This window comes from Phoca vitulina, unplaced genomic scaffold, assembly GCF_004348235.1.
Source record: "Phoca vitulina isolate PV1807 unplaced genomic scaffold, GSC_HSeal_1.0 scaffold29, whole genome shotgun sequence".
In the NCBI taxonomy this organism is placed as follows: Eukaryota; Metazoa; Chordata; class Mammalia; order Carnivora; family Phocidae; genus Phoca; species Phoca vitulina.
Window position 1 is genome coordinate 19,607,212 of NW_022589732.1, and position 21,626 is coordinate 19,628,837.

At 51.4% G+C, this 21,626-nt stretch overlaps 1 protein-coding gene across 7 annotated transcripts; it reads left to right on the forward strand.

The window, feature by feature from the left end:
• PRXL2A (peroxiredoxin like 2A) lies at nucleotides 1-19,360 on the forward strand. 7 transcript variants are annotated; one of them, XM_032423791.1, is made up of 7 exons: nucleotides 1-168; nucleotides 2,673-2,808; nucleotides 10,083-10,262; nucleotides 12,176-12,267; nucleotides 15,302-15,442; nucleotides 16,094-16,258; nucleotides 19,041-19,360. In XM_032423791.1, the coding sequence occupies exons 3-7, from the start codon at nucleotides 10,085-10,087 to the stop codon at nucleotides 19,152-19,154; spliced, it is 690 nt and encodes a 229-aa protein (XP_032279682.1). In that variant the 5' UTR covers nucleotides 1-168; nucleotides 2,673-2,808; nucleotides 10,083-10,084; the 3' UTR covers nucleotides 19,155-19,360. The 7 variants fall into 7 exon arrangements, with proteins under 7 accessions (XP_032279682.1, XP_032279687.1, XP_032279681.1 ...); XM_032423796.1 differs by having other exon boundaries at nucleotides 10,100-10,262; XM_032423790.1 differs by having other exon boundaries at nucleotides 2,673-2,783.
• Nucleotides 19,361-21,626: the final 2,266 nt, after the last annotated feature.

Genomic DNA, 21,626 nt, shown 5'->3' on the forward strand with positions numbered 1-21,626 from the left:
CGCCAAGGAGCGCAGGCGCGGGGGCCGCCCCTCGGGCCCCTGGGGCGGGGGAGGGCTTGGCCCACTAGCCTCCAGGCGCCGGGCCCCGGAGCAGGGGGGCGGGGGAAAGCGGGGCTAGCTGCACGCGCGCACATGACGTCCGCGGGGGTGAGCCCAGCCGCGGCGCAGGTGAGGAAACCGAGGCAGGGCCGGGTGAGCGAGGCCCGGTCGGCGGTGCGCGGGTGACCCCTCGGGCGGCCCCAGAGCCGGCTGGAAGCTCCCTCTGAGCCGGCGGGGCGCGGCCGCACCCGCGAGGCCCCAGGCAGCCCCCACCACCGCCGCGGCGGACGGTCAGCGGGCGAACCCCGCGTTGGAGGTCCGAAGACCGGGGCCGGCGCCGATTTGACTGGCGGAGAACCACCCCCCTCCCCCTTCCCCGTCCCCGGGCTTTGAGTGAGGCCGGTGACACTGACCTGCCTGAATTGTTGGGACAGAGAACTGAGAAAAGGACTCTGCCCTGGCGCGTCCTTTCCGCCGGGCCGAGCCTGAGGCGGGCCCGGGGGCTGCCTAGGGGTAGCGGGCGGAACAGCCGCAGGTGAACCGGCAGAAGTTGAGGGAGCTGGCTCCCCGGCTCTGCGCTTGCGTAGGCTCTGGGCTTCCATACGGTCTTGTGTTTTATGGGGCCACGGTTTTCTCGGAATCTCAGGCACCTGCTCCCTCCTTCCCCTAAAAGTTACACACGCCTGACAGAATTGGAAAGAGTCCAAGTGTGCATTTAAAATCCCGGTGCTGAAGTCTGGGAATGAAAAGACGAACAAGGCACCGATCTGACAGTCTCAAGGTTGTTGCAGGGGCAGGGAGGTGAAGGAGAGGGAGAAAAAAATGGTTAAGGCCCAGCCTGACAAGGGCTCTGGGGAGGGAGCACACCCAGGGAGTCCAGAAGCTGGCCTGGGGTTCAGACCAAGCTGACTCTGGGCCTTTTTTTCCTTCCAGACCATGCTGTTTCCACAGCTCAATTACTTAGACTTCAATTTAGTGTTGTTGTTGTTGTTTTTAATTTCAGTGTATTTTTCTTTGAACTTGGTAGATGATTAAAAAAAAAATCACTTAGGATTCATTTTAAAGTGCATTGTCCAGGAACCTGCTTGGATGCTCCTGCTCCAGCCCAGTCCTGGAGTCCAAGAATTGGGATTCAGAATGCAAACCCTGACTCCTTGGAACATAGCCAGTCATCAGAAACCCTCCATCTTGTGTACAAACTACATTTTAGGGGCAATCATTGACTAATCTAGAAATGAGTCAGCATTATACCTCATATTTATGTCACTCTGTAAGATAGCTTACAAAGCACCATCTGTACGTTTTTTAAAAAGATTTATTTTTTTTTAGAAAGGGAGGGAGGGGCATAGGGAGAGGGAGAGAGAGTCCCAAGCAGGCTCAGCCAGGAGCCCCAGACAGGGCTCCATCCCACGACCCTGAGATCAGGGCCTGAGCTGAAACCAAGGGTCGGTTGCTTAACTGTCTGCACCACCCAGGTACCCTGCACCATCTGTACACTTAATCATTTGATTGTTACAACTCTATAGAAGGTAATTTGGGAATCATTCACATTTTACTGTTGGAAAAACCGTGCCTTGTCCAGGTTCTACAACCTGTAGGAATTTGATGTAGATTTTAGTTATTCTTGGCGTGGCTCTTCCCATACCCCCCCCCCCCCATAAGGGCATGCATGGCATTGAGATCTTATGCATTGTTCCCTAGGGGTACAGAAGACATTTCTGATGATTGCCTTATCGGCTTGTGTCACTTAATTGGTTCCCAAAATTTGATTAGGACTAGAATTCTGGGGCTTGAAACCCCAGGCTCTGTAAGTATCTCAGAAATAAGGCAGCTCTCCTGCCAGCCAAATTCTTGCCTCTGAAATGTTGAGCTGAGAGACTCCCAAGTCTCCCTCTCCTGAGGCTTGTGTGGCAACAACTGTCCAGAGGCTGGGGGCACCAGCCTCACCTCTGTGCTCAGTGGCCTTTGGCACAGGGAGTTTTCAACTGGGACAGTGCCCTTTGCCTTCCCTGGTGCTGTTAGTGCAGAAGGCATTGGTGACAGGCACTGCACGGAGGATGCGTTGTAGAGTGGACAGCTAGGCCAGAGGGGCCTGAGAGCAGCCAGGGTTCCCTCCAGACCCAGAGTTATGCCCAGGAGGCAGGCCTGTAGTAACCCAGCTGGGGTGGCACAGCTGGAGAAGTTGTTCAGTGTTTTATGTCCTTCAAATGACCTGCCCTCAAAGAACGAGTGAATCTGAGTCCCGCGAAGAAGAGAAAGATCCTGCCTTAAATTCTGCAGTACTAAAAAATAAAAGTGTCCTGCAATATTTTATTGTGTTGTAGGTTGCTCTTGTATATTCTTCTCGACAACCCCTCAAAGTTCCCTTCTTTTTAGGAAGGAGATACTGAAGGACAAGGTGACCTCTCAAAGAGTAGAAACCCACAGTCTTTTGTGGTATTACCCTTGCCCTCCTATCCACACCCATATAACTTGACAGGGCTGGTGTTCTGAGCCCAGTCAGGAGGCCGTGCAAGTGAGGGGCAGAATAGCCACATATGTTGGGGGGTTGTAGCTTCAATCCCTGAACAGAGGATTTGTCTTTGTCTCAAAGTTTCCCAGTAGCTGATTATGTCCTCTTGTTCTACTTTCAGCCTCTGTTCAGAACTTCCTGACTCTGGCATCTGAGAGGACAGCTGGGCCAGAGCTGGGCAGACGGTCGCCCCAAGGAGCAGAACAGGAAGTTGGGAGACTGAGGCAAGTCGGTAAGAGCTCACTGCAAGTGGCCAGGTCTGTAGTCCTTGATGACAAGGGTGGGTGGGAACGCATCCCCTACTGCTCATGGGGCCCTGGGTGCGCATGTCACCAGGCTGCTAAACTGGCATTTTTAAGCCTGTCCTTATATCATCCAGGATCGACAGGACCTTGTTACTGTGGGGAGGAGAGGTGCAGAATGGCCTCCCAGCTGAGAATGGGCAATGTGACCCTTACAAAAACATTTGGCTTTGCACTGTAAGCTGCTTGCAAAGCACTGGGCCTGGGAAAGACTGGTGCTCTTTCTAGCCACAGATTTCCCAGTCCCTGTTCAGGAGCAATTTTGCTTTCAGCCTTCAGGCCAGCGAACGGACTTCAGGAACCACCCCCCCACCCCCGGTCTTCCTGAACCCTGATCCCCCAACCCTACCCCACACTGTTCCAGCTACTGCAGGAGTGCCCAGTGCAGGATAAATAACCATGGATTGGGAGTTGGGAGACCCAGACCTGAGTCCCAGCACAGCCACTGACCAGCCCTACCCCCATGTGACCTTGGACTAGATAGCCCCTTCTCTGGGCCTTAGTTTCCTCATTTATCAGTGAAGGAGGGGCTGACCAGAGCTCTGAGGGAAGAAGAGGGGACAGGAGAGCAAAGAAGGAAGATGAAACGTCCCTTCCAGCCTTGTTCACTGAGGGCTGGAGGCAAGGAGGCCCATGTGCATTCTTCGTTTCCTTTGCCTTCCTCAGCACCCCTCTCTTCCTTTTGGCCTGTCTCAAGCCAGCTCATTCTGGCGAGGGAGGATTCCTCCCTCCCAGTGGGGCTGGGCTGGGCAGATGTACCCTCTGTGTATAGACTACGATGCTGTCTCTACTTGTTTCAGACATGAATTATCCCACTCAGTGCTGATACTTTGTTTTACGAAGACTTTATCAGTTCCTGCCCAGAGGCAGCTCCTTGAACAGGCAGGAATTAGGCCTAGGGAAGCAGGGAGTGAGCATGTACACATCCCGCAGGACAGCGCTGGCCACAGGTGCTCATATTGCCTTGCCATTGAGCAGTGGGGCTAGGACCCAACCCAAGATCACCTAAACCCCAGGCTTGAGTGTTTGATTCAAGCTCAAGCCAGCGCTGTCCAAAATTACTTTCTGGTACTGAGCTGAAATTGGGTACCTCCAAATCAGTTCCAACATGGAGTTTAAAGAATGATATTCAGATAATTTCGTTGGACATTGATGGCCTACTGATGAGCAGGATTTGTGTTAAGTGCTGGGGGTAGCAGCCGCTGTCCTCAGATTGTTCCACCATAGTGTGTACGTAGACACGCCAGTAACTAAAGTACACTGAGTCCATTTGCTTGTGCGGTGTGCAAAGGTACCTGTGCGTTTCCACACGCACGCGCTATATAATCAGAGCTGAGGGAACAGTTGATAGTAGGGCTCTCAGGAAGACACTTGGGAGACAAAGTGTTATTTGTGCTGGGCCTTCACATCGTTTGCATGGCGGCAAGGGGCATCCTGGGCAAAGGAAACAGCACAGCAACGGTTCGGAGGCCTAACAAGACATGTTACGGTCCTTGCGCGTGGCGTGGTCAGAACGCTGTGATGGGCACCGTCGGCCGTGCCGAGGAGTTCAGAGAGCCCAGGACCAGGCAAGGATGCGGGCAGGTTGGGGTTTCTACTGCCACTCTGGCTGCAGCATGGAGAGAAAGCTGGAGAGGACCTGGCTCCGGCCAAGCCTGTTCTGTGCTTAGCAGAGTGGACCAGCACGGAGTAACAGGGGCCTCCGGGGGTGGGGGGCAAACATGTTTTGGAGGATGGATGGAACTTCCTGACTGATTAGAGGCGGGCAGCGAGGGAGAAGGAGCGGGCTGCGACTCTCAGCTTCTGGCTTGAGCAGTCGGCTGGGGAACTCCAGAAGAAACACTGACTCTAAGTGGAGGTCAGTGTTGGTCATGGTGCCACAGAGATGACCTCCAGAACCCCCAAGTGCAAACTCTGAGTCAGGAACAGCAATCGGAATCTGGAAGTCAATACCAAGGGGTGGGAGTGAAGTGCTGGAAGTAGGTGAGGTCACCCAGGAAGGGGTGGGGTGAGAGGAGCCACTTAAGTGGAGGAACCAGAAGTCAAGGCAAAGGGGGGTAAGGAACAGATAGCAAGTACCCTTACTCTCAGTGGTGCCTGCTGACTTCTTGGGTGTGGGGTGATGGATGGGGCAAGGAGCAGGCCGCAGAAGGAGCCACGGAGAAAGGGACATCTCTCTTTGATCTCAGTTAGTATGACACGTGGGCGGTGTTAAGGCCTTCACTTCATTCGTCTGCACGCACCGGAAAGCAGGGAAGGTCTGTTGGCACTTGATAAATGTTACAATTTGCATGACTGCAAATGACTCAAACTTTGTTCAGCTATCTGAAGGGCTGGGGGCCTTGGCAGCTCTCCATTTTGATGTTCTGGAGATTGAGTATTAACCGCTGAAGGAGCCCCAGGGTTTCTGGGTGGCCTGGTCCTGCCCATGGTGTGAGAGAGTGAGCTTGGGGCCATAGGCGGGACTCCAGAGCCCCGCCTCCAGTCCTCCCCTGCAGCCTGACTCCCGCCTGCTCCTGCTGAGTCGGCCTCTTTGTCAGCAGGAGCGGAGTGTGGCCGCTGTGAATGGTGAGTGCCCTGCTCCCAGGTTTGAACTACGGAGGTTGGGGATCAGGGACTAGGGCGGGAAGTGGCTTGTGGCATTCTGGGCTGCAGGGAAGAAGCCCTCTGGAAACTGAACTGGAGCGGGGGAGAGTTCTGATAGGGACCCAAGAATGTGCAGACTCCAAAGTGAGCTGGTTTTGATAGACCCCCATGATGGCACTGGGATGCTTTAAGGAGCCTTCACATTCACCTAGTCCAGTCCCATCATTTTGGAGTAGAGGAAAATGAGGCTGGAAGAGGGGATGACCCCAGCTTCGCCTAGGGAGCCCAGCTGGGTCTTGTCCCCCTCACCAGCATGCTCTCCCCTCACCAGAGCTGCCACTCTGAGCGGCCACAGCTGTTGTTCGGCTGTGCTCTTAGCATGCTTCACCTTCTCCTGTGGGAGAGGATGAGACCAGATAAGTCCCACGGTGGGAAACGAGGGCTGTAGCCGCATCAGGTGGGGGCGGGCTTCTGCAAACTACCTTGCTATTACCTCTCGGAGAAACTGACCTTTTCCTTAACAGATGAGGCTAGGAAGGGGAGGACAGAGAAGGGACATCTGTCATATGGTAAATTTCCTTTAATGGTTTGGCTGTATTTGGTGACCGAAAAAACAAGTCAATCTTCTTTTTTTAATGCTCTTTAAGACAAAGGGGGATCATGCCCCGTGACCCGCAGAAACCCACAAATGAATGTGTGGGGAGACAAGGTATGACAGTAGAAGACTGCAGCTTTAGAGTCCTAGTGACCTGGGTCCCTGTTACTGTACTGCTGCCTGTGGGTTCTGTGACCCTGGAGAAGTCCTGAACTTCTCCGAAGTCAGTGCTGTCCGCTGTAAAACAGGGTAATATCTGCATTAAGGACTGTTGGGTGAGTGAAACTAGGCCCTGAGCATCAAGTGACACTAAATAAATCCCTCTCTCTCCCAATAGCCTTAGAGGCCCATGTGAAAATGCTTTGTTCTGTTGAGAGAGGAGGGTCTCCCTCCCCTCCCCGCTTTTTGTCCTGGGAATAGCTGTGATCCAGGAGCCCGAGTCAGTCTCACTATGCAGCAAGTTGCAGTGGTACATGCTCCAAGATGGGCCAGGATGGGAATTGCTTCGTAGCTCAAGGAGGCTTGGCTGAGGGGCTGGACCTGCACATTCTCTAGGTGTTTCCAGGGGTGACTTTTCACCGCTAACCCCAGCAGAAGAGCCAGCTGCTAGAGGTCCCCTGGCGTATGTTCACGGAGAGCCCTGACTCACCCCTGGAGCTAATACTGCTCTCACATCTTAGTGCTGCTGGGGCTGAGAGTGAGGTTCACGCTCCTCAAAGGGGTGATTCTTTGCTCACACTTTCTGGGTCACAGCTCGAGGTGGGAGTGGGGTGGTAAACAATACCCACATCTTGTATTCTGGCTCTTGAACATGAGGTAGAGGAGTTGGGGGCCTTTGGGACATAGAAGTTTGCATTCTCCAAGTGCCTTGAGCACTGATATCCACCCACCCCCCAACCCCCCCAGCCATCCTGGTCTTTCCCAGGCTTACTCAGCCCAGGCAGGGCCTAGCCCTTCTATTCTGCCCCCCTGAGTCCCATGCCAGCCCCAAAGCCACTTCCTTCTGGGTGTTTCTGTGGTTTCCCAGATCAGATGGAGCTGGCTCTCATCCCCATAGCTTCATGTCCATACCTGGCCCAAGCTGCCTCCCCTTTCCACTTGAATTTCTGTTATCTGTGTGCTAGGCCTGTGTGTCCTTGAGGGTTGCGTTTCATTTAGTTGTCTGTTCTCCCAAATTGCCATTTATTGAACAGGCCAGTGCTGAATAAATGATTGGAAATAAATGTGGGGTCTAGTTGAGTCCTGTTCCCTTGCAGTCATGAGCAAATAGGCTAACTGGTTGTTGGTGGGAATATGGAGCCTGTTGGTCTCTAAAGCAGCAGTGCTGTGTTAGGAGAATGTGGAGCTGAGTGTAAGGCTCTCTAAGCTTCCCGCAATGCATTCAAGTGTTTTGGGAGTTGAAGCGAGTCCTTTTGTAGAGTAGACGTAAGCTGGTCTTTGTGTGCTGCCGCAGAAATGTTATCAGATCTGTGATCAGAGGCCACATCATCTGCTCCGGAATCATACACACATGTCAGAAATCCAGGGGTGTTTGGGGCGTGTATAGAGGTGCAGAAATTGTTCCAGGCTCTGGGGAATCTCCTGTTTATAGCACACAGGTGAGAGCTGTGGTTGTTCTGTGAATACCCCTAATTGTTCTGAGTTATAATTGAGTAATGTGTAACTTTGCCTCGTAAAAGAACTGGAAGCCAGCCCGTGGGCTGGAAGGTTCTTTCCTGCTTGGCCCAAGAACTTGGGTTCTCCATGAGTCATCATCCTCATCGTTCAGTTCTATTGAATTCACTTGTGTGCGCAATTTTGGAGAGCTCACTGTGTACCAAGCAGGCACTGTGCTGGGCATGGCAGTTCAGAGACGAACTGAGGGACAGAGTCAAAGGTAGATATGTCCACATCTTGTGTGGACCACACAGGAAGTGTACTGGGTACGAGGTGTCTCTTGGGAGTGGTAGCGAGGGTAGGCAGAGCATCCAGGAAGCCTTCTTGACGAGCTGTCAGAGTCCTGAAGAACAGAACCGATGGGGTAGGGCATCCCAGGAAGAAACATGGAGATGGGCTCACCAAGAGCCCCGCTGTCCCCCATAGTGAGCTGAGAAGGGAAGCTGGAGGGCGCAGCTCTCCCAGGCCAGCCTGCCCTCATCACTGGACCTTATTCTGCGGCTTATGGCTAACCAAGCGCAAAATCCTGGATTCTTTGCTCTGAGGCAATGCTTCTCCAACTTCCGTGTGCAGGTGAATTGCCTGCCTGGTCTGATTAAAATGCAGCTGATGATTCCTTAGTCCTGAGATAAGGCGTGAGCTCTTCACTTAAATGTGGTGCCTGTGCTGCCAGGTCAGGAGGCCACAGTGAAAAGTGCCGTTGTAAGGAACTCCTCTCTCCAGCTCCAGTCCCTCCCCTCAGAGGTGCCCTAGCTGCCCTCCTCCCCCACCCCCCACCCCCACCTCCCCTTCCTTTCCCCCTTCTCTGGTATGCAGATGCCAAATTCCTCTTTTTGCAGTGTTCTTTTCATCTGGTCATTCCTCCTCCCCACCCCCCTGCCTGGAAGACCCCTTTTATTTCTTAACTCAAATCCGAACTTTTCCTGCTGGCCTAACACAAGGCTGGCCTACCCTCTCTTCCCAAAGTCCTCACCACCAGATTACTCCCAACCCCACCTTATGGCAGTGGGTCCCTCGAAGCCCATCCTGTGGCAGTGGCATATGGATTTCTGGGCCTTTGCTTAATCCTGTGGAGAAATCCTCTCCCCAGCCAAGTGCTGGAGGGGAGACAGAAGTCTTTGGTTGGGGACACACACATACACACTGGGTCTGTTCCCGGGGACCTCTACCCAGAGTCATGCTGGTACTTAGGGAGGAAGTCCCCAGTATAAGACCCTAGGATGGCTGGAGGGCCATGGCTGGAACGGAAGTATTTTAAGTAGTTGTCTGGAGCAGGCAGGCTGGATGGGGTACCTGCTGCGGTCCGAGGGACCCAACTAGAGGAAGCCTTAGGGAGGCCCTCAGGAGTGAGCTGGAACAAGGCTGGATTCTGCAGGACCTGCCCGGGACTCCACTGCAACTGCAGAGCCCCTTGGCCCATGCAGACCTCTTCCGCCAGCCCCTCTGAGGCAGACAGACACCCAGCACTGTGCTCTTTGTTTACATAATGCCTGCTCTCTGGGCCCACTCCCCTTTTCTCGGCAGATGTCTGTGTAGTGCTAGGCACACGGGGCAGAATGTCAGATTAGACACGGGTGTTTACTAGTGGCCATCTCTGTTCAACTGTGTTGTTCAATAGCTGCTAGATTTTCAGGGGATATTTACTTTTCTCATCGACTCTGGATTTATGTATTGCTTCTTTTTTGATTTTTGTTTTATTTTCACTCTGAGCCTGTTTTATTTGTATAATGAATGAAACATAGAGCTAGTCTCAGTTGAGAGAAGGTACTGAGATTGCCTGCCTACCAGGAGTGAGGCCCTGCCGGGCACTGCCTGGGGGCTGGATGAATGGTAGGGTCTCTGTTTCTGAGGGATTCACAAACTGAAGAGGAAGAAGGATAAGATAACAAAACAGTGTGATTGGTGTTCTGAGTATTTCTTGATCAAAGAAGAAAAGGCTGCCCTTCCCCCAGGGAGGTGATAGTGGAGACTCCCAGACTATGAAGGAAAAGCAGCCACTGAAAGGGAGGAGAAAGGGGAAGGAGGCTGCCTCCAGGGGGCCCAGCATGGACCCACCACAGAGCTGGGAGGCCACAGCCCAATGGGAGAAGAACGGCAAGAGAGGCATCTCAGAGTGCTGTCATTTCTCTGTTCTCAGCCTGACCCATGAGTGAGCTCCCTGGGGCAGGAACCTCCACGTCTGTTATTTCCCCAAGCTCTTGTGGCAGCAGGTGCTCAGCGGCCCTCATCTGGTCCTGGTCCTGTCATCCGCTCCCGTCTCTGACGCCTCTGCTCCCTTCCCGTGCCTCTGGCCTCCTGGTTGGCTGCCCAGCCAGAGGCTTGCATGGAGACCAGATTCCAGCTCTCTCAAAGTGGGAGCAATAACATCTTCTTCCTTCCTCTCAATCTCCAGAAATGTCTTTCCTCCAGGATCTGAGTTTCTTCAGCATGGGGATATGGTCCATTGGCGCGGGGGCCCTGGGGGCGGCTGCCTTGGCCCTGCTCCTGGCCAACACAGACGTGTTTCTGTCCAAGTCCCAGAAAGCGACGCTGGAATATCTGGAGGACATAGACCTGAAAACCCTGGAAAAGGGTAAGCAGTGACCCCACCGGCCTCAGTACTTTTCCAAGGTGCTGGGATGCACTTACTCATTTTTTTTCCTTATAAAAAGTCTCTCTCTCTCTCTTTTTTAATTGAAAAGGCACTATAACAACATTAGGAAAAATGTAATAACATTTTTTAAATTACTGATAAGCCCATTACCCTGACACAGCACTCATTTTTATTTTTGCACATTCCTTTCCATGTGTACATAGTATGCAGTTGGGATCTTATTGGATACCATGTTTTACATTTTAGGTTTTTCTTATCAAAAGCATTTTTCACTTTCTGCTGTTGTCCCCTGGATCTTCACAAAAAAGGAGCTCCTGGGTCAAATGCATTTGAGAAACACTGTGTATCCAATTCCGTGTTCCTGATGCACAGCACAGGCGCCTGCTTATTGAAATGCAGTGTCTGGACGGTTACTGGTACAGCCATGGGCGGCCCTCACCTGTGGTGCCGCACACACAGGGCGGGGGGTGGGGAGCACAAGGTTGCACTTGTAGAGTGGACCTACCTGTCTCCCTCTTGGGGAGCCCACCTGGAGTCCCTGGGGGACAGCTGAGAGCCACAGATTTGCACGTGGTTCCTTGGCTGCCTCACTGTGTGCTCTTGGCATTGGCAGCTCAGTGATGCCAGTGGTGTGGATGCAGTTGGCATGAGTTTGGTGAAACTTGGGGCTCACTGACCGGGTGGTCTCCAGGTTGGCCCCTCAAAGGGAGGCCATGATCACCTGTTCGGTAAGTGAGGAGGCTTGTCGAGGACAGGCAGGCACTGTGACTGCAGACTTACGGCATAGGTCACCTTCGTGGAGGACTAAGAAGTCCTGTGGAGAGACCCCTGTTTGGCTGTGTTCAACCCAAGGTTTCCCAATCTCATTCGATTACAGACCCCAGCCCGCTCCTTTTTTTCCACATAACATCCCACAGGGACACGGATTCCTCTGAGAAATGCTATGACAGTTAAGAGTTGCTACTTGCTGAGCCCTCACTAAGTCTGTGTTCGCAGACACTGTGGTGGGCATTTTTCTACCCATCTTTTGATGCCCCTGCGGCCGCAGTGGAGCTGCTGGATGAGCAGACGTGCTCTAGGCCACCCCGCTGGATGCAGGCCCTGTCTGACCACGGCCTGGCTTGAACTGCAGAACCTCAATGCCCTGAGGCATTTCCTTGCTGGGCATCTTCTACCCTATCTTGTAAATAATAGTGCCGTTAACATATTTAGGTTAAAACTTTTTTTCGTAAGGGGGCACCTAGGGTGGCTCAGTTCAGTTAAGCATTGGACTCTTGATCTCAGCTTAGGTTTTAATTTTAGGGTTGTGAGTTCAAGCCCTGTGTTGGACTCCATGCTGGGCGTGGAGCCTACTTAAAAAAAAAAAAATCAGTTTGGGACACCTGGCTGGCTTAGTTGGTGGAGCATGTGACTCTTGATCTTGGGATTGTGAGTTCAAGCCCCATGTTGGGTGTAGAGATTACTTAAAAATAAAATCTTAAAAAAAATTTTTTTTGTAGAAATTTCTGTTGACCTATTCCCAGTGAATACTTTTTTTTTAAATTAGGGTTTTTGTTTTTTTTTAAATCAAATTGCAAGATCTCTTTCAGGTTTTGGCCATGTATCTGCCCTAAAGGATCATTATAATGTCCACTGGTACCAGCAAAGGAATTTGCCATTTTTCCAGAAATGTTCCAGTTTGGGATGTTCACGTTTGCCAATAGATTTTGATGGGGGAGGGCCCTTTCAGGTATACAGTGGGGTCCTTCCTCTGAATGGTGATTAGTTCCTGTCTGTGTTTCCTGTTTGCTGTTTCCAAGTCGTTTGCTAGGCTCGTGCCATTTTGAGCTCCCTCATGATTGGGGCCAGGCTGGGCTGGGAGGAGAGAATACTGACTTGTCTTTTCTCCCCAGAACCAAGGACTTTCAAAGCAAAGGAGCTCTGGGAAAAGAATGGAGCTGTGATTATGGCTGTGCGCAGGCCAGGCTGTTTCCTCTGCCGAGAGGTGAGTACGTCAAGGATCTGTTCAGAGAAAAGGAGTCTAGCAAGCAGGGCCAACGCATTTCCAGCCAGGACCAAGGGTCTGTAGGCCCACTCTGACCTTCGATCAGTGCTGTTATTTGCTCTATGTATTTCTTTTGATTTATTCCCTGTGTGTATTCATTTAACAACTCACCACATTCTGGGGTTAACAAACATACTTGACTCTCATTTGGTGCTCTCTGGCCCTTGCGTTCTTACGGACTGTTTCCGGGGCCATCTTCCCATTTAATCAGGGATGGGGACCAGGTCCAATTCCGTGTTCCTGATGCACAGCACAGGCGCCTGCTTATTGAAATGCAGTGTCTGGACGGTTACTGGTACAGCCATGGGCGGCCCTCACCTGTGGTGCCGCACACACAGGGCGGGGGGTGGGGAGCACAAGGTTGCACTTGTAGAGTGGACCTACCTGTCTCCCTCTTGGGGAGCCCACCTGGAGTCCCTGGGGGACAGCTGAGAGCCACAGATTTGCACGTGGTTCCTTGGCTGCCTCACTGTGTGCTCTTGGCATTGGCAGCTCAGTGATGCCAGTGGTGTGGCTGCGTTTGGTGCAACTTGGGGCTCACTGACCAGGTGGTCCCCAGGTTGGCCCCTCAAAGGGAGGCCATGATCACCTGTTCGGTAAGTGAGGAAGCTTGTTGAGGACAGGCAGGGTCCAGCCTTGTCACTTTACAGATAGGTGAAGGCCAGAGGGGTTTGGTGACCTGTCCTGGTCACTCAGTCAGTGGCAGAAGACCTAGATTCTGAGATCTGCCTTGCCTGAGGGAAAACTGGGAATGAGACAGCATTACTTCTCACGTGGTGGCGTTGGCCCTATCCACGTGGTCTTCCTCCTTCCTCTGGTTTTCCTCCCTCAGCCTGGGGCCTGCCTTTCAGCCTTGAGCTCTCTCTCTGCTTGTGTGGCTGGGCTAACAGAGAATGTACTCACATTCAGGGCACGTTAGTGCCTGTTGTCTCCCCCATGTATCCCTGGAAAATACAGCTTGTTTTACGGAGAAAGAAGTGGAGGGACAGAGGTTGTGACAAAGTCACACTGCTGTGGGGAGGTGTGTTAATTTCCTGTTGCTGCTGTAACAAATTATCACAGACTGGGTGGCTTTAAACAACACAAATGTATTAGCTTACACTTCTAGAGGTGCGAATTCTGAAAGTGGTCTCATTGGGCTAAAATCAAGGTGTCAGCAGGGCTGCCTTCCTTCTGGAGGCTCCAGGAGGTAAGTGATTTCCTTTCCTCTTTGCTGCTAGCGGCCATCGCACTCCTTGGCTCATGGCCCCTTCCTCCATTTTTACAGCCAGTGATGGCTGGTCCAGTCTTTCTCCTATTGCATCACCATGTCGCTGGAAGGACCCCTGTGGTTAGAGCCACCCAGATAATACAGGATGGTGTCCTTTAAGATCGGCTGGTTAACAACCATCTACTGCCTTAGTTCCCCCTGGCCCTGTAACAAAACATATTCACAGCTTCCTGGGATTAGGATGTGGATTATTATTCTACCTACCATGGTATTACTACTACCTACCATGGGTATTATTCTACCTACCATAGGAAAGTGAGGCCTTAAAACTCAGGGCTTTTGGTTCAAAGTCTGTGATGCCTTCAAATACCAACAAGGAAGCCTGTTGTGACTTGATTTCCCAAGGTCAGTTAAACCCATGGGATCCCAAGAGCAACTGCCCTCCCTAATTACAACCTGCTGGCCTATGCCCTAGTCTCTGCCTGGCAGAGCATTTTGTGAAAAACGTGTTGGATGGCAGTCTGTGTTATTTTAGTGACCCAGACCAGAGGTGTAGGACTGAGTTTCCACTTCATGGCTTTGTGCAGTGACACACCAGGGTACAGAGTCCAGGAAGAGGGAGTAAATCCTTTCATCTCACACATAGGTGGTCTTTGGCCACAGCAGACCTGTAGTCCTCTCTGCTGTAGGGCAAAGTTTGCCACTCACTGAAGCTCTTGATGAGTGCATCGTAAAGGATTCTGCTTCATTAGCTGTCCTTTTCATGTGTTCTAGAAAATAAACAAAAAATTAAATGTAGTTGCTACCATACAGCGACTTACTTGTATTGGAGTTAGGTGGGCTGCTATTTCTTTAATTCCGACACCAGTCGTGAAGAATTTGTTCTGAACAGTGAAGCTTTACCAAGACACATGTAGTTTCCTTTCTTCATCCAGCATGTAATTCATGAGAGTCAAGGATGTCTGTATTTATCAGTCCAGCCGCATTCTCCCTATTACCCACCTTCACCTTCAGATCTTTCCACCTGGTATCTGGTACCTCCCATGTATCCAGCCGTGTGCTGGGAATGGAGGGATACAAGAAATGGAAGACACGGCGTCTAACTATAAGACACACTTGGGAACTTAAGTGACTGTGCTCAGCTTGGTGATCACACACAGACTCGGTTCCGAAAAAGTCTCCAAGCAGAAAGATTGGATATGCACAGAGAATTGGGGCTTTCCTCCAGGCTGGATGAACCAGGGAGAACTTTCAGAACAGGGACCCCTTTCTGGAGGGTGGGATTTGAGTGGGAGAAAAAGAAGGTTGTTGAGGGGTGGGGAGCCAACTGAGAGAAGGCGTGGGGGCAACTATTCACACGGCCCAAATGGGGTTTGTCTCCTAGGCTTTGCTGGTTTGGTCAGGTGCAGGGGAGGGGCATCATGGCTACACGTGGAGGGCCGTGTTTGGGGGCAATCTCTCAGTTACTGGATACTCCCCAGGCCATGGTTAGGACACCCATAATAGGAGCCTTGCCTCCCCTTCCCACCCTGGAGAAAACAAGAAGCCTGGGCTGAAGAGGGGGCCTGACACCCTACAACTGTGGCCCTGGGCCCAGCTGGGCCAGGCTCTGCTGGGCTCCACAGACCTTCATTGTTCCAGGCGTCTTGTTGCTTTTGTTCTGCATTCAGTGCCAGCCCCGCTCTGGGTCTGCAGGGGAGCGGGGCTTTGGCCAGCTGCGGAACCACAGCAGTGGGAGCCCCTGGTGTTCCCTGTCTTCTGCAGGAGGCTGCGGACCTGTCTTCCCTGAAGCCCAAGCTGGATGAGCTGGGAGTCCCCCTGTATGCAGTGGTGAAGGAACAAATCAGGACCGAAGTGCAGGACTTCCAGCCTTATTTCAAGGGAGAAATCTTCCTGGATGAAAAGGTGCATCTCCTGTGAGCCTGTTGACAGCTGGTGGGGCCTGTGCTCAGGGGAGCTCGTTGGCCAAGGGGATGTCTGGCCTGGAGCTGGAGGCTGCCCTGGACGTGGAGGAGCTTGTGCAGCCCTCTGGGCAGAGTGTGATGGGACACTTGACAGGTGTCCTCTCAGTTATTACTTGAGCCCTTCCTGAACTGTGACCTGGGCACGGGAGCCTGGGAAATTGCTGAAGCCCCGCTGGGTTCTTGCACCATGCAGGCGGGGACCAGCACAAGCCCCTGTCCCTTACTTCATTGCAGCCATATTCCTTTCCCCTCTGCCCTCACCTGTGCAGGATGTTGGGCTGTTAGCACCCTGTCGGGCACAAGAGCCCTGTGTGTGTCTAGCAGGGGGTTAGAGGCAGAGTGGAAAGCTGCATATCTGTTCCCCGAGCGTGGGCCTGTCCGGGGATCGGAAGTTGGCCTGGCAGGGTTCTCTTTCCCTGGGCAGTTGAGAGTGCTCTTGAATGGGAGCCGTGTGTGGGTTAGGTTGGGGGGAGGACATGAAGCAGCAGGTTTTGGGTCTTCGAGAATGAATGCCCTGTTGGGAACCTTTCCTCCTTGGGGAAGGCAGGCATATAGGCTGCTCCAAGGGGCTCTGTCTTTCTTGCTCCTGCAGAAAAAGTTCTACGGTCCCCAAAGACGGAAGATGATGTTTATGGGATTTGTCCGTCTGGGTGTCTGGTACAACTTCTTCCGAGCCCGGAACAGAGGCTTTTCTGGAAACCTGGAAGGCGAAGGCTTCATCCTTGGGGGAGTTTTTGTGGTGGGATCAGGAAAGCAGGTAAATTCCTCATGTTCACGTGTGGATCTGTGGATGTCTGTAGGCACAAGACCCCAATGTGGGGAGTGACCTTCCCTACTTGGAGTCTTGCAGCCTTCCTTCCAGAAAGCCAGGGAATGTGAGGACGGAAAAGAGAGGGGAATTACCCTTTACCACACATCTGCTCATAGGCCACCTCACACTCGAATCTCCTCACTCATCACAGTAATGTCCTGAGGTGGTCTGGGGGTTCTGCGGGCCAGTAACTGGGGACTGAGAGGTGTGGGTGAGCACACGCCTGCATCCGGGGTCCTGATGTCAAGTTCTGTCTTGGGCGTTTGAACAAAAGTGTTGTTTTTATTCTTTCAAGAACTTACTCCCCTGTAGTTTTCCCAGGTCATCAGGGATGGAAGTAGAGAAAAGGAAGAGGAGAGAAGGAAGAAAAACAACCCGAATTAGGGGGAGTAGCAAGGAGATGTGGGGGAAGACAGCACTTTTCCCTGTGGGGTGTCGCTCCGGAGAGGTAACAGACTTCTCCGCAGACAGGCTGCTCCGGGCCCCGGCTCTGAGGCTCCAGGGTCAGCACAGGGACCCTGTGGGCCCTGGAGGCAGGTGGGTGGCAGCTCCGTGTTGACTGTGGGCAGCCTTGAGCTGGGGGGCTGCCCTGTGCTGGAAGGCAGTGCCTTCAGATGCCAGAGCAGGTGTGGGGTGAAGTAGATGCAGTTTCAAGGGCCCGACAGGAGGACCTCGAGACTGATGGCCTGATCTCTAGTCATGTCTTTCCCAACTTTGGGCATCACATTAACACTAGGCCTCCTCTGTAAAAAGACGGTATTATTTGCATGGGTGGATCTCACTGCTAACGTTAATAATTGCACACTTCTCTCAGTTTGGGAGGAATAAAAGCTACTAGGAATAGAAATCTTTCAATTTTAAGATCTTCTAATCTCTTCCTTTTAAACGTTGGTAGCTGCTGTTGCTTGTCTGTATTAGAATCTCGCATGGATTGGTGTCTGATATGATACAAACCTATTTGCTTCCTTTCTGGTAAATATACCAAAATGTCTTAGTGATCATGGCTGCCAGCGAATGCCTGCCTGTTCTGAGTCCTCATGTGTGCCATCTCATACCGTCCTCACAACCAGTCTGGGATGTTCGGGATTTTTATTCCCATCTACATGTAAGGAAATGAATTATGAATGATATGAAGTAACTCCGCCACGAGACACACAGCTGTATCTGTGCTAGTGGTACAGTGGGAATGGAGCTCAGGAACTCAGACACGTCCTGCTCCAGAGACCCCACCCTTCCCCTGCCCAAGGCCGCTCCTCAGCACTGGTTCCCAAAGACCCCTCCCAGATGCCCTTGTGCTTGGGCAGGCCCCTGCCCGAAACGATCAGTCGCCCAGCCTCTTCTGGCCCTGGCGCACTGGGATCTGGGATTCCTCCCTCCTCCCTCACTCTGCCTTCCCTCAGCCTCCGGGGCAGGGCAGAGCTCGCTGGCAGCCTTCTCTTGCCTGCCAGTGACTCAGCTGGTGCTCACAGGGCCCCCAGCCCGGCTGGCACATTCCTGGTGCTGCTAGCTGTGTGGTTGGACTTTGTTGGTGCCCCCTGGAGCGCAGCCTTCTTCCTTTCTGGTGGCAGGTGGAGTGGCCTGGCTGAGCGGCGGGACCTGCCTCCAGGATTCTGGAGAGCAGAGTTTTCGCAGTCCCCCGAGTCAGCTGCCCCTCAGTGGGGATTTCCTTTGTAATAGTAATCGTTAAAGCATGCTTACTTTAAAGAAGCAATGTGTTTTCAACATAGAAAATTTGAAAACGCAACAGTAGAAGGTGAGGAGAGCCGTTGTGTAAGCTCAACCACCGTGCACAACCCGCCAGAACAGAACAGAACTGAGAAGCCTCTTATTTTCTGTGGTTTTTTTTTTTTTTTTTAGAAAATCTCACTAGATATTCTTTTTTCATTTAACAGTGTATCATGAACATCTCTTATGTCATTATATATTCTTCCTCAGTATTTTTAATGTCCGCATACTGCTTTATTAGACATGTAAATATAGTTTCCTGATCTGCTTCCCTGTAGTCACCTCAGTGTGGTGGGACTTTTTGGGTTTTTTAAAAAAGTCTTCATAAGTAATGGTGCAGCGAACGTATTTATGGATGTTTGTTTATTTATTTGTTTTGTTAAGATGAGCTCCCTGATGTCCTGGGTCGAGGAAGTTTTTCACAAGTGTTCCTCGATACTGATCTCAAACACACTATTTTATGTTTTTTACCACTTTCATGTACTTTGGTGTATCCTCTCTCTCAGAGCATTTTGCTTCACAGTATCAGGAGCGGCCTCTGCTTTCTTAGGAAAACTAAGTCAAGAGAGGGTGTGTCTCCCTATTCAGATGGTCAGAGTCTGACCTCTGAGCTCCACTTGCACACCTCGAGGCTTTTCTCTGGAAGCTCATCCTCTGTCAGCTCTCCCTCCGCCTGGCGTGTTCTTTTACTTCACCTCTACGTGTAGACACGTGGCTGCCTTCCATGCTGTATCATCTGTGAAGCCTTCCCTGATCACCCCATTATATTGCCCCACGTAGATGTCCCTCCTGACTTCCTGCTCCCACAGTGCTGCTGGTACAGCCCACCCGTTGTGATGTGACCTTCCCTGGTCCCGTTTTGCCACCAGAACTGAACCCCTCGGGAGCACAGCCAGGCCTGACCCAGATCTCTGGCTGCTGCTGCCCAAGCTGCCACTCAGTGTCTGTCCCATGAATGAGTGACTCAGAGTGACGACTGATGTTCCTTCTTGTTTCCTTTTAGGGCATTCTTCTCGAGCATCAAGAAAAAGAATTTGGAGACAAAGTGAACCCAGTTTCAGTTCTGGAAGCTGCTAGGAAGATCCAACCCCAGACTTTGGCTGCGGAGGCAAAGTGATCAAGTGAAACTGCTCAGGGATAACTAGGGGCACTCACCTGTGTCCTGGGATGTGTCATATCTCCACTCATGTCCCCAGAGAGTTAGAAACCCACTCATGCCATATTGTCAGTAGAGATCATTAACGTATTTTAATACTGTGCTCTCTTTAGGCCCAATAAGGCAAAATAGCTCCCAGACAAGACTGATAAGAATCTAAGAAACCAGTGAAGGTAATTTCAGCTAAAACCTGGAAAATATGAGGCTTAGCCTTGACTGCTGCACCTCCTTATAACATACGTGGCGTGGGAGTGCCGTTATCGGAAATGGGTTTTATTTTCATGTTTTCAAAAATCTAAGAAAAGTTGATGATTGACTTGAAGATTCAGGATATGAAGGCTTGGGGCTTGTGTGTTCTCTATTAATGACCTGTTATACAATGTTAAAGTAATACGCAAAGGAATTGGCGGGCACTGGATGGCTTACTAAAAGTAAATTATGAAGTGAAATCTATTTTTTCATCATCTTCCATTCTAACCTCAGAGGTTTGTTTTTCTAGAAGAAGTGATCATCTCTGGCTCTAATAAAATTATATATCAGAAATTGCCTGTAATACAAGTTTTTCTGATAAAACTAACAATAAAAATATTTACCAGAATCATGGCTGAATTTAAATCATTGGTGCCAAAGACGTTGAGCGTGAAAAATCCGGGTTCTCCATGCGTATGAGGTAAGGGGTAGTGGTGGGGGAGCCCCTCTAGTTCTCATGCTCTGGGAGGTTTGCAAGTGACCAAAGAAATTCATCCTGTCGTTCATGTTAGTGATTTTGTTGTCTTCCCTAGGGAAATGACGGGTTTTTAAAATTGGTAGCTGCTTTCCTACTGATAGTCTTTCAGCCTAATTTGAGGGGAATGAGGAGAAGGGACAGAGAGGATGAAATATAATTTAATTCATTAATTTGTTATATTTGAATTTTTGTCATATGTGTAAGTATGAGATCAGCGAAAGCCCAGAGGTGGGGGGGGGCTCTGCCCTGGGAGTGGGAGGGTGGGGATGGGAGTCCAGTGAAGAAGGGGCCGGGAGCAGACCGGCCAGGAGGAGGGAGTCAGTGTTTAGCCAGGAAAGCAAGAATGGGGACAGTGGGAGGTGGAGCTAGAAGAGCATCAGCAATGAGCGCAGAGTGTAGGGGCAGCTGGTGCAGGACTAAGGCTGGGTGCAGCTCTGACGTCATGCGGAGCCAGCAGCGCCGTGTGCGCACAGGCCTGCAAAGGGCTAGGCTTCTGCGGGCTTTGAGCAACCCTCTTCAGTCCTTGAGCAGGGTCGGTGTAGTGACTCATCCCCCAGTAGCCGTGTTCCCGGGGACTCCAGCCACAGGTAAGAGAACTCGGATCAGAATTCCCCGGTGCCTAGACAATGCTTGTTTCCGAAACGGTTCTCTTGCAACTACAGAAGCCTAGAACCTGCAAGGACATGGCAGGGAAGGTGCACGAAGACAGACCTTACTCCTTCCCCCACAGTGTCGCTGCTGGGCCCTCATGTGCAGTGTGCTCTTCTCTCCCATTAGCACCACATCATGACTGACCCATGAAGTGGGTTCCAGTTTCCGGTTTAACTGTGTGACTGAGCAGACCTTCAGCTCCTTCACTAGTAAAATGGGCATCGTAATTCCTGTCTAGCATTCAGGGCTGTTTATTAGAAGTCATTGAGGGAATGATGAATATAAAACAGTGCTTCTCAAAAATTAATGTACGTGCAGAGGCACCTAAGAATCTTTTTACAATGGAGACAGTTAAAGAAAAGCCAGATGCTCGTTAAAGGCAGGAAAGACAGATTGATTCGGTGACCACTGCAGTAGGGGAGAGGCCTCCATATGGGACTGAGCTCAACTGGGCTCTGTGCAGAGATAACTGGAATTTTAAAGGGTGATGAAGGAGGGGGCAGGAGACAAGCGATGCCTTGAGCAGAGTCAGAGAAGTGGAAAATTACTGAAAGTGGGTGGTGGGGATTGGTCAAGGTGATGAATCTATCTGTGTCTGCTAACCAGCTAGCTTATTAAGTTAGGCTTCTGCCCTCCCACAGAGACTGGGAGATGGAGCCCTATCTGTTTTGAGGGTTATGCTTCAAAGGGATGACTCTCAGGTCCTTGGGACAGACACTCCTGGGTTTCAGGAGATGCACAGATATCTCAAAGGGACAGAGAAAGGGTTTACAATTGTAATTTTTTTTTTAAGTAAATGCTCTAAGGAAAGGGAGGTCAGAGGGTTATGGTCAGGTGTTTGGCTGAAACAAATGGTAAATTCTTTTGGCAGCCTTGAGTTTTCCCAGGCAGGGTCTCAAGGGGTGCTGGGTTGTCCCAGCGAAACACTCTTGAGCTGCTAGAAACTATGCTAGTGTTTGTTCAAGTCTCCTAGTTGGGGGGAGGGGGTAGACAAAATTGTTTGTGCTCAAAGTTTTACAGTTCTCAAGACTGGGCTGGGGTTGGAGTTTCTGCAT

Bases quoted from the DNA above. Each gene is read 5' to 3' on its own strand.
- PRXL2A (XM_032423791.1), top strand. From the start codon at position 10,085: ATGTCTTTCCTCCAGGATCTGAGTTTCTTCAGCATGGGGATATGGTCC. The intron at 10,263-12,175 runs GTAAGCAGTGAC...TTTTCTCCCCAG, and splicing joins CCTGAAAACCCTGGAAAAGG to AACCAAGGACTTTCAAAGCA. The intron at 12,268-15,301 runs GTGAGTACGTCA...TGTCTTCTGCAG, and splicing joins GCTGTTTCCTCTGCCGAGAG to GAGGCTGCGGACCTGTCTTC.